This window comes from Pseudorca crassidens, chromosome 5, assembly GCF_039906515.1.
Source record: "Pseudorca crassidens isolate mPseCra1 chromosome 5, mPseCra1.hap1, whole genome shotgun sequence".
In the NCBI taxonomy this organism is placed as follows: Eukaryota; Metazoa; Chordata; class Mammalia; order Artiodactyla; family Delphinidae; genus Pseudorca; species Pseudorca crassidens.
In genome coordinates this window covers 126,777,940-126,790,502 of record NC_090300.1, presented here as the reverse complement: position 1 = coordinate 126,790,502, position 12,563 = coordinate 126,777,940, and the positions used below count along the sequence as shown (strand labels likewise).

The 12,563-nt window shown below is 30.5% G+C and overlaps 1 protein-coding gene across 1 annotated transcript in view; it reads right to left on the bottom strand.

Moving 5' to 3' along the window:
• Positions 1 to 1,407: 1,407 nt before the first annotated feature.
• NCAM2 (neural cell adhesion molecule 2) overlaps positions 1,408 to 12,563 on the bottom strand; it is a 495,236-nt gene continuing 484,080 nt past the window's right edge. Inside the window, exons 17-18 of the mRNA XM_067739240.1 lie at positions 8,891 to 9,010; positions 1,408 to 6,875 (exon numbers count right to left, since the gene is read on the bottom strand). Of these exons, the coding sequence (XP_067595341.1) occupies positions 6,764 to 6,875; positions 8,891 to 9,010 (232 nt within the window). The 3' untranslated portion in view covers positions 1,408 to 6,763. The remainder of the gene's footprint in view (positions 6,876 to 8,890; positions 9,011 to 12,563) is intronic.

The following is a 12,563-nucleotide window of genomic DNA, read 5'->3' as shown; positions in this document are numbered from 1 at the left end:
CAGGTAAGTTGTAATACTCAAATGTATATATTTTGTTTTGGAGAGCAAAGTTATGCCAAGGATAAGTACGTATACAAGACAGTGCACATAGAGAATATTATTTTTATTTTGAGAACATTCTAAGTTGTGTATTGAAAAATATCTTTCAAAAAAAAAGAAATTTAAAAACAAATTTAAAGTGCTGACTCCATGTATGACATGAATCTTAGGAGACATACATTCATTACTTGCACCACAAGTAAAGAGGATTTATGGAGGCAGTGGCTTGGGTTAGAAAGAAATAGAAGAAACTCTAAAATATTGATATTAACAGGATTAACTAGTCAATTCTCTTCATATATCAGCGATTTTGTTTTGGTCTAATTCTCATGACATATTTTGCATTTTATTACAGCTATTCTTTCATTAAATATAAGATACTAAGAGAAAAAACACAAAATATATCTGTCCCCATTTTTCACCGTTCAAAGCTTATTTAATGTTATTTTTATTCTATATGTATATGTACTTTGGGCAATTTGTAAACCTTATATTGAAAATCGCCCCCTTGTGAAAATTCAGCTTTTTTTTTTTCATTTTAAGAATGAGTTAAATTTACACTGGTTATAAAAATAAAAAGAAAGAAAACACTTTGTAAAAACTTGTGAGATGTTATTAGCTTCTCCTCTCTTTTAACTCACAAAATCCTAAAAGAAGATAATCTATATGAGAAATAAAATTCCAACATGAACTAGAAGTGAATACTGGTTTATCATTAAAAGTGTGTCTTAAAAAAAAATAATAAATACACATTAAGAAAAAAAGTGTGTCTTTTAGGGCTTCCCTGGTGGCGCAGTGGTTGAGAGTCCTCCTGCCGATGCAGGGGACACGGGTTTGTGTCCCGGTCTGGGAAGATCTCACATGCCTCGGAGCGGCTGGGCCCATGAGCCATGGCCGCTGAGCCTGCGCGTCCGGAGCCTGTGCTCCGTGGGGGGAGAGGCCGCAGCAGTGAGAGGCCCGCGTACCGCAAAAAAGCAAAAACAAAAAAAGTGTGTCTTTTAACCCAGTGCGTATCAAATTTTTGTGTACGTCAGAATTACCAGAAAGGTTTATTAAAAGACAGACCCTGGGCCCTTCTCCCAGATTATTTGGATTTACTAGGTCCATGGTTGGGTCCAGAAGCTGACATTTCTAACAAGTTCCCAGGTGGTGCTGACGCTGCTCATCTGGGGACCACGTTCTGAGAACCACTGCTCTTACCAACTGTTTATTCATTAAATTCTCTGACTGGGCACAATGTAGTGTAGAAGCCAAAAGACTGTGACTCAGGGTGAGGCAAGATGACATAAAGCATTCTCTTCTTTTGACTATATAGAGATAGGTTTGACTTTTTTTTTTAATAAAAAATATTTGCCAAGTCACAAGCTCTCACACTGCAGAGATATTATTCAAAATAAATATAAATGCAACACTTTATTAAAGTAAAAGTATTTTTACTATTAATATACAAATGGCAAAGAGTGACAATTTTGATATACTGTAAGCCATACTTTCAATGTCTCTCATAAATACAAAACTTCAACATTTGCAGTATAATTTTTACAGTTTAGACATATATATACAGCATTTCATAGGAACATACTCTATTGAAACAATAAGAAAACTTTGTGGTAGCTAACTTAAGAATATAGAATTTGAATGGCATATATAAGTTAAAGAAAATAAAAGCCAGCATGTTTTAATGCATACTGAACACAGCATAGAATTCACATACCAAAAAATAAGATTTTTTTTTAATCTTTATTTCTAAGTTCACAGATACCTAACAGAGTTTAGAGGCAAATGCTAAACCATGAACATTCCTTTAAGAATTGGAACAGATATGTTTCCTCTTAACAGTACCATTTATTTTACACAATGCTTGTTGTTCTGTAAAAAAAAAATAAAAATCCTACTTGCAAAACTGAATCATAGGTTCTATCTATGTTAACCCTCTCCTCTGGATTTCTCCTTTGGGTCAGTATAATTGGCCTTAATTTTTATCTACACAATCTTCCTTGTCCCTGCTCCAACACTTCTCATACTAAGATCCTTCTTACCTACTCCAAATGGTCTGCTTGCCTTTCTGGATTCTTTCAGTTATTTGCTCCTCTATTCTCCTATGCCTGGTTGTGATTTGAAATGCTCCAACAGTCATTGCTTTGCTTATTCTTTTCCAAGGAAGGCTAAAACCAGATGCTAAAAGATATACATTTTAATTTTGGAAAACAATTAAAATAAGTGGTAATATTAAATTTGTATGGGCAATCTTTATATTAATTATGAACATCATGTGATCAAAATCCTGAAAATATTATTAAAAAATTAAAGTGGTGGTACCAGTTAACGTAGTTAAGGTATTGATAAAATCCTATAGTGAATAATAAACTATTTTTCTAAGAATATTAAATATGTTATCAAACAAATATTAAGCATTGCATATAATATGAATCTATGAGGAGAAATTATTAGCACTCTGTATAATGTTGTTAAATAGCTGCATCGACATGGGAAAATGCAATTTTTAACAACGGAGAAGAGGGACTTGGAAGGAAATTATATTTGTTCAGCAACTACTACATCTAGGCTCAGTTACACGTGTAGTCATTGCATCTCAGAACATTATTAAGCCTGTGAGTAGATTTTTTGAGAGATTTTCATTTCAGGATTGAAGCACTTCATTTCTGTGACCTTCCACAGTTGAATTTTGGCATATGCTAACACATACATATGTGATTTCAGTGTGAAAGACAATGCAATAATGCTTCAAAGGTTAATAAGAAGATGCAAATCTTTTCTCTCTGAAGATAAGTAATGCAAACCATCTCATTTAAAAAATGTATTTTCATCTACTCATAAAGTCTGTTGAATAAGCACCTGGAGGGATTGAAGTTGAGCATTTACATTATTCTCTGTGAAAAAGAATATTGCAAATTTAATAAGTAATTGTAATATGCTATTCCACTATTTCCTAAAATTAAGAAATGGAGATTATTCTTCCTATTGTTTCAGTTGTAGATATTTTCATCAGTGTATCTTATCATCAACAATGAAGGATGATTTATGATCCCCAATCAAATACAGAACAGGAATAATGTAGACTCAAGTGACACCACAATAATTTACCCTATTTTAAAAAGTGTCTGTTGTCTTTTTCTTACAACTAGTAAAACTCAATTTCAACAATATCTAGAATGTATTTATTGTCTAGAACAAGAACAAATTAAGTATATTTTGTGTGTGCATTAAAAGAATTGCTTTGCCATAAGTGGAAATAAGTTACACAGTATAATTTGTTTCATTGAGATTTTGTATTGAAGGTGAAGTAGTCTGAACTGAGCTTATTCACTAACTGTAAATAAGAGAGTATCATACAAGTGTCATAGATATAAGCAAAATATATCAAGAAAGATTGCAGTATTTTTTTCTTTTAATAAAGCAGAATGTCATGCTAATCCAAAGGCACAAATACATCTTAAATATTTAAAATAAGAAGCATAAACTTAAGGTGTGAGTATAAAGTTCCAATTAATTGTTGGTACTCAAATAATTTGATTAATAAAAACTTTCTGTTTATATAAATGTTTCATTCAAAGATCAAGGGTCATGTAAACTTTGCTGGATCAAATAGTCTTTGAAAAAATGTTTTTATAGGTATTAATAGTAAAAACTGAAGTAAAACTCGAGAAACATTACATTAATGTTAGACATTAGTATCAATAGAATGGCCATAAATCAACCCATGAAAATAATAAATCAAAATTCTTACATTTCTTTGCAGATCATTGTAAAATATGTTGATACATTAATTTGTGCCAGTTTTAGAAACAAAATACTGCTAAAATGCTGATATTATTGTTCCCTCTTATATTTTATTGAATATAGATTGTCATTGCCTAATTGCACATAACCTATCAAGAAATACAAATATTTTCAGTGATATCTTTGCTTCTTTGTTTAAAGTAGCATAGTGTTCTGATTATTTAACATTACTTATATTCAGTTCAATATTTTGACATTTTATACTAATGTTTAAGTGTACTCTTAGACTGTAAAAATAGCATTTATACAGTTGTATGGATATGTTTAGTCTAGAATAACAATGAAAAATAAGAAACAGATCATTTTAGTTCTACTCATATTTTACAATTTACTACACGCCAGCTCTTATTTGGAAACTTTTATAAGTAGAGTCATTTGGAGCATTCCATTGAAATGTAAAAAGAAAAAAAAGATGTTTATCACAGTATTGCCTTGCTCCTGTGAGGCCTAGAGTTCAAGGACAAGAGATAAGGACCACTCAGACAATTGAAACAGTGCATTTGAAACAGTCTGTTTACAGTTAGTTCCAGATTATCTGTTAACTTCAGATCATTACTCCACATTAGTGGCAAGAAATTTAACAGCATACATATGTATATATATATGTGTGTGTGTGTGTGTATATATATATATATATATATATATATGAAATATTTAATTAAACTGCTTTACATAGAAAGTCCAAAGAAATGCGAGAAACAGAACTTTCACATTGAGGGAAAAACAATCTTTGCTTTTTATTATGATTTCTCTGTTTTGAAGTATAGTGTGGATATAACAATAGTAAACATGCTAAATTGCTTTCTCAGTTTTCCTAATTCTTTTACCATAATTACTTTAAAACCTCGTAGCCCTATCCAGGAAAAATTAGTGTCCATGCCTATTGCTTCATGGACACTTTGCTAAGCTTGGTTACTCTGCACAAACCAATTCAAGTATTTTGATTAGTTTTAACACATTCATACAAAAGAGAAAAAAACAGTAAAATAAAGCAAACAGATGATCGGACAAACATAACTTAAATGGCAACAGTCAAATCCATCAAAAGACCAGTTGGATAATTCCTATGCAAATTCCTAGGTAGGCACAGGACTTTTTTTTCTTCAGAATATTCCTGAAAATATAGCAAGGAGAGATTCCTTCATCATATAACCCTGTAAATTATGGCAAGGACACTGTAGAGATTTAGTGTCTGAACATGCAGATGGGCAGGTTCTGTCCTCTGATAACCATAGTTTTGGAGAATGAGTTAGTTGTCTCTCCTTGGTTGACAGTTTCAAGTACTTTGTAAATAAAAGTGTTCATGAGTGACATTAATATTACCTTTAATATTTGTCAAATAATCTCCATAGAGAGATACCCTAAATCAGGTCACTCTGCACTGTTAAGACTTTCCTCCAATGTTCTATTGGTCTGCATTCCATAACCAGTGCATGTTTGAGCTATGATAACACCTGAAACGAGAAGTTATGAATGTGATGGGGCCTAAAGAAACCTTTGGCTCTCTAGGGTAAGAAATAATCTAAAACCTGCTCCCAATTGGTATGTATATTTATAACCATAAATACATTTTTTTTTACCTTACATATAATTGAAAATCATGTTTCAGCCTTTTACCTCTGGGAGCTTGCATAGCTTGGAAGTTAATAAATATTTTATTCTGGTATATATTACTAATAAATGACATTAGAAAGTTTGTGTTGAATAGTTCAGGAATTTCTTCAACCCAAGTTGTTTATAAAAGTCTTAAAATGACTTCTAGCTACAACATCCAGAATAAAAACAGATAGTGGCAATTCAATTGTTTATCATTGACACTTTTATGGCAATGTCTAAATGTCAATTTCTCCATAATTTAAGCACTAAGGATTTTAATTCCCATTAGCCAGTTACATATAAGGATTGACCTATAACACTGGGAAAATGATTTTTTAAACAAAGATTATCTAAAACAATGGGCAAAAATGTATCTGAGGATATGATTCAAAGTATTTGAACATTAAAGACTCATTTATTGATAAAATTATTTTAAAGAGTAAAAGGTAATCACATATTTATAAGTATATCAAGACAACATTGATATTGTTCCCATTTCAATTTACTTTATTTGAAGCTGAGGGCAGAAATCAATATTATTTTCACTTGCAATACATTTTCTTTGTGTGTAATCCATTGTGAGTGAATATGGCATATATAAGAGATAGAGATTTATGGAATCTTTCTGATCTAATTTTACACACAACTAATATTCATTTAAATGGGTAATAATTTTGATCTGGCACTTCAGTCTATTAAAAATTCAACTTTGAAGTAGCATTGTAATTATAACTTAAAAAGAGTTTTCCAAAGTTTCTCTCAATATTTAACATCTGCTAAAGATAACTGGCTCCTTCAAGCCTAAGTTCCCTGAAATTCTCTGGATGAAAAGTGTAACTTTTATTAAGTATTTTCATTTTAACTGAAATCCCCTTTAATAATCTATTTGCCCAAGATTGGATTAAAAAACATGCAGGGCTTTCTTATATATTTAGCTCACAAAGATTTTGTTTTCTTTGTTTTTTCTTAAACCCCTACTTGTGGAGAGGTTGTGTTACGAAATATAGTTCTTAAGAAATAGAGCACTTTATCCATATAATAAATTGCAGTACTTCAATCATAGAGTCAAATTGATACCCAAGAGTTGGTGCCGGTCAGGTCTCTATATTGAAATTCATAACAAAAGAAACAACAACAGCAACAACACAACAACAAAAGGAAATGGACCATGGGCAGGAGTATTTGATCATATGTATATGTGTACAAGCTATTCCAAGCTAGAAGTTTCCCAAGAAATTAAGGTCAATGGAATAGTTTTGGTCATAGGGTCACTGCAATCTAAATGCTCTTTGTAGCATTCGTTGTTAAAGACTCTGTGATCTTGGTGTTATGCTTTGCTGTCATCTTCTTTTGATTGAATGATGTCATTAGAAACCTTAATTTCTATAGTTTCTGGATTTAGGACTTCTTTCCCATTTTCTTCTTTTAAAGGCAATTTTCTGAAAGAGAATAGAAAAATAATAAACAATTGGCTGAGGCACTTTAAGTGGTATCTCTTAACATTTAAGTTATTGTTTTGTAGAAGAAAATAGAGTACCATTATTAGAATGAAAAACATCAGATTTGTTAAATATCAAATTGACAGAAATATAATCTAAAAGATAATAATACAATATTGTCTACTGTGAAAATGTGATGTAATGAATAATAATGAATGAAACAATATATTTTTAGATTTGAATGCACCAAATTGTTCATTATAGGGTGGCTTTGGTTTAATAACCCTCTGATGTATTAAAAATATAATGAAGTGTTTTGGAATATGAAAAAGCCAAAATAATTTTATATGTTAACTAGCTGATTTACTAGTACTCCGTTTTTTTAAGTAAAAACAATCAACAGATGCTGCCATATCTGTTACATAAAATTCAAAAGCTGGGTGAATTAGCAATATTCTTTGGAACTTAATGCAAATAGATATATTTCAGGACTTTTCCACTTTTTTATATTTATTATATATGTTTCTTTAATTGGTCTCTTTTCACTATTATTTTTTCTTGATACTTTTGTAATATTTATAGCAATTTGTTGAGAGTTTCCAATTGTAACCTATGAAGCAATAACAACCTTTGTTTCTTAATATTAAGACAGCTTTACAAATCATACTATGATGACAATAAATCAAGATTTCGAGTTTTTTCTACCAGCCTAAACTCAATGCTTTATTATTACATCTTGTGCATATGGCTTTGAAGGCAGTATTTCCTCCTTTGACAAAATAATTTTTTCACATCAAAAAAATTAAGTTACAAATAGAATTCTAACTCACCTCTGTGAGTGCAGCCTCACCATTTTACGGAGTAGTGAATGCTACTATGCTAGGTCCTCTGGGGTTTATTTGTAATTTCTTTTATGTTTCTGAATGAGAAGAGAAAGCCATGTCTTCTGAAAGTCAAAGCTATTATGTGAAAACTAACCAATCGAAAGTAAGTTATTTCATTGCTGGAGTGAAGTAACATCTACTTTGTACCTACCAGGGCAGGCTTTCTTTTATGTTTATTATAAGTAGTGCATTCAGAGTTCTTTTCTCCCATTCCCAAATACTGAAAACATTGATAATAAAGGATTATAAAAACAATGGGTTATTTCTAGCAGCAAAGTATACAGAAATTTAGAGCTTGAATGGGAGGTTAGCATAATGCTTAATATATCTCTTACTCACAAAACTATGTATTAAATTTGTAATTAACCAGTGTTTTCAACTAATTCTTGGATGGTGTATTTTTGCATATATATTTATTCACTATATTTATGTTAAATTGTATTTTTAAAGATTACTGTTAATGCTATTATTTTTATGTTGAGTATTCTTTTCTTTAATTGAGAACCAGAGTAGTTATTCAATCATCTTGTTTTGGTTTGGTTTGGTTTCAAAATACGGCCCATTCTATGTAAGGGCATTTTCTTAACTAGTCTTCATACACACCATTATATCATAGTCAGTGTTAATTAATAGATGGGAATTTGTTTTGCTGTGTAATATTTGGCTTCATTGAAAAGACTTCTGATTTCCAAAGGGAAGTGTATAGATGTGTTTATTTCACACTATTTCTATTTTAGACTGTCATATTCATATTCAAATCAATAACTAATTTTCTGACACATTTTTATTTCTGTAAAAATCAATCACATTTTGCAAGTATCACTTTCTTAAACAATAAGATTAGTGTAGGAAAATCCAACTTTTTGACATGCTTGCATCATTTTGATATTTTTACATAAACTTATGAGTATATGTGTGAACAGGAGATTTTTCTCTGACGATACAAAATCTTCATGTGAAATATCGCAATAGAAAATGGATTTTAGATATTCACATGTACTTTCATTGAAGAAGAAACAACACTGTTTTTAAAATGATGTTATTTGTCAATATGTGCTACAAATAATGACAATGTGTTCATCATTTTACAAATACTTATCCAAGAATAATTAAGCATTTCAAGCTACATACTCAGGTTCTGTTAGTGGTGTGGTTTCATTTGGCTCATTTACTGGGCTCCCATCTTCATGATTAGTAATTCTTTCATCCTCTGTTCTCATCTCCACTATTGGTTCTTTTGATCCATCTTTCCTAGAAAAATAAAGAAAAAAAAAACACTTACCTATGAAATGTAAAAAAAGATGCATTATGGAACATGGTTAAAATCTCTACAAAATCTTGCTACCCATGGATTCTGATCCAGCTTGGTCAGAATAAGAATACCACTAAGAATATTTTTTCCATTTAAATTCATCTAGCCATATATTGTTCAGAAAAAATAGAAAGAAGAAATTCCATTTTGTCTAGAATTCTTTTCCTCATCAAAATTTTGTTAAATATTTCACAAAAGTAGTTCAAATTTTCAATTTGTTTATGCAGTTTCTTTTGGAAAATAAATGAAAATTATTTCATTAAATAAAAGTTATGATATGAAGTAGCTTCTTCCCCCTAATTAGCCATACACATACACATTTAAATATATATTTTTATTTTAAAAATAAAATGATGCTATTTTAAAAATAACATCAAATAAAAACATGTTTTATTTGAAAAATAACATTGCTTCTATATCAAAATTTGGAAGATAAAATTTATATAAGATACTTTATATATCTTTATATAAGATACTTTTAGTTTCAAATGTCTCTGAATTTATATGATTTTAACTATAATGTAACCATTGACATATTTAATATATTTATGTTTTTAAGAAAATAGTTTAAAAAGAATAATATTGTAACATGTATGCATTATTATTTTCACTTATAATTTCTTATCCATGTCATTTTGTTAGATGTCTAAAATCTAAAATTAAGTGTAATTTATAATTGTGAGTAGAAATTTTACTACAAGGTTTTGTAGCACAAAAAATAAACAAAAGAAAGAAAAACAAGGAAGCCATTTGCTGATGATAAAGAATGAAGTGAGATATAAGGGTTGAGAATGATGTACTCATCATACAGATTTCAAATATGGCACACGAAAAAAAATTAGGAAGGAATGGGTGTTCTCAACTACCCAGGAATATAGTCTTACCATACAATCCCACAGTTGTGCCCTATGTATTTACCCAAATGAGCTGAAAATTTATATCCACAAAAAAATCTGTGCATGAATCTGTACAGAAGTCCTATTCATAATTGCCAAAAATTGGAACAAACTGAGATGTCTTTCAACAGGTAAATGGATAAACAAACTGTGGTACATCCATATAGTTGAATATTACTCAGCAATAAAGAGAAGTGAACTATTAAGCCAAAGAAAGACATAGAAGAACTTTAAATGCATATTGCTAAGGTAAATAAGCCAGTCTGAAAAGGTTACATACTGTGTAATTCCAACTAAATGACATTCTGGAAAAAAACAAAACAAAACTATAGAGACAGTAGAAAGATCAGTGGTTGTCAGGAGTTCAGGATGAGGGAGTGAGGGCAGGACATAATGGTGAAGCACTGGTCATATTAGGGCAGTGAGCGTATCCTATTTGATACTGTAGTGGTTTCATCATCATATGATGATGGAATTAGTTCTTTAAAGTCAAGTAAACTAGGATTACATTTAAAATAATGCAAACAAAAAAAAAAAACCAACAATGACTCAAATATTTAACAGACCTCACAAATGCTGAAACCTGAAAAGAAAAATGTTAAGGCTAATAAAACACTTTGATCAGGTGGCAGGTTGTTGCTTTTGTTTGAGTATGTAGGTACCTCACATAAACACATAAAATTTTGAAGAAAATCTAGAAGTCAACGGTGAAGAACTCTTTTTACACCTTTAAAATTCAAATGTCTGTTGGAGTTGGTGGTTCAAACATATTTAACAACATCCTCTGTTTTGGGGCTCCAAGGAAGCAAGATCTGTATAATAGTAGAGATGATGAAGAAGCACTTCACCATTAGATTTTAGTTTTTTTTTTTTTTTTCTTGGTTGTTTGCTGTTGTTGTTATTCTTCAATTGATTCTTTTAAAACATTCTTCATGATACCAATGCTCTTGATGACAGAGTAGATGATACTGTTTGAAAAGCATGGCTACTGATGATTCAAAACATCATCAAGATGAGCAGAAAAGTGATTCAAAAAACAGATTATACTTTTAATTATTTTAATAACAGGTACAGATCTGTGATGAAATGAAACAGAATGCAAAGAAAAGATAGAAAAGATAGTGAATTTGGATTTTAATTGTATACTTTCTTACCAAAAATAAACGGATAAGCAAAGAACTTTAAACTAGAAAGGATAAAATAAACATTATCGAAAAGAAATGAAGGAGTAATATGAGAAAATTGTGAGTTGTCCTAAAATCTTTATTTTTGGTTTTAATGATCTTTTTTGATTTTTAGCTTGTTAGCATACAGTACAGAATAATACAAAAGGGTGGAGAGGGAAAAGTGACTCTCCCTTCCACTGTCTGTAGGATATTTAGTTATCTATCAGAGAGACAATTACTGTTGCAAATTTTTGCCTTGTTTCCAAGAGATACTGTAGGCATATGCCAGCATGTATGTGTGAAAGTGAATTATTTTAAAGAAAAGATAGCATACTAACTGTGTGTAATTTTGCCTTTTCAGTGTACACTAGGTATTAGCTGGAAGACATAAAAGAGCATTTAGAGCTGCCTCAATCTTTTTCATGGTGCATACTTTCCCCTTGTATATATTCACCATGATGTATTTGAAGTCTTTAACTGACAAACATTTAGGTTGTTTCCAACCTTTCCTATTACAATAAATACTATCTGAAGCACACATATAACCTACATGAGTCTAAATTCCTATTCTGTATAAATTACACTTAATTATTCTTCTAGTGATATCAGAATAATTACCAATATGGAATTATAGAGTGACAAAACAATATTTTGTTTAAATTGGCATAAAATATATGCTAAAATTTATAGAAAATTTTACAATTTATAAACTGGTAAACATAGAAATTCTGGCCAGATTTCTAGAACTGATTATTAAGCAGAAAATGATGACAAGTGTAGCAGAGCAGTTGAGAGGATGTGTCCTAGAACCAACCTGGCTGGCTCTCCCAACTCCCTGCATAAACATTTCTGGCTTGGTTAGTAAAACAGAGAAGATAAAGATACCAAACTAATTTCTGCTTTGTCCTTAGAATAGTGCCTTACATACATGCAGTACTCAATCATTGTTAACTGTCATCACCATCCTAGGAGGGCAAGGAGGATTTATGTTAGGAAATATACTACTAAAACTTGCAACTTGAACAAATTAAATAAGAGCAAAGTGAAAATATCTTGATGCAAACTGAGAAAGAATATTTTATACAGTTGATCAATTCTTAAATGAAAATGTAAAGTTCATATAAATAATGGCATCACTAGCATAATCCAAACTTTGGGATAGATTGGGGAAAATACTTGCAACAAATGCAACATCAAATGATTAAGGGTCACATTATATAATCAACAAGTGAAAGAAAAGTCAAACGACTCTATGAAAATATGTAAAAAATATGAACAGGAAATTCCAAGAAGAATAAAGTGACCAAAAGAAAATCATAAAACAAATAAGCTCAGACTCAACCCCGATTAGAAAAATGCAAATTTTAAATGATATTTTTCACTTATTGTATTGAAAAATAAACTGATAATAGTCAGTGTTTGAGAAGCAC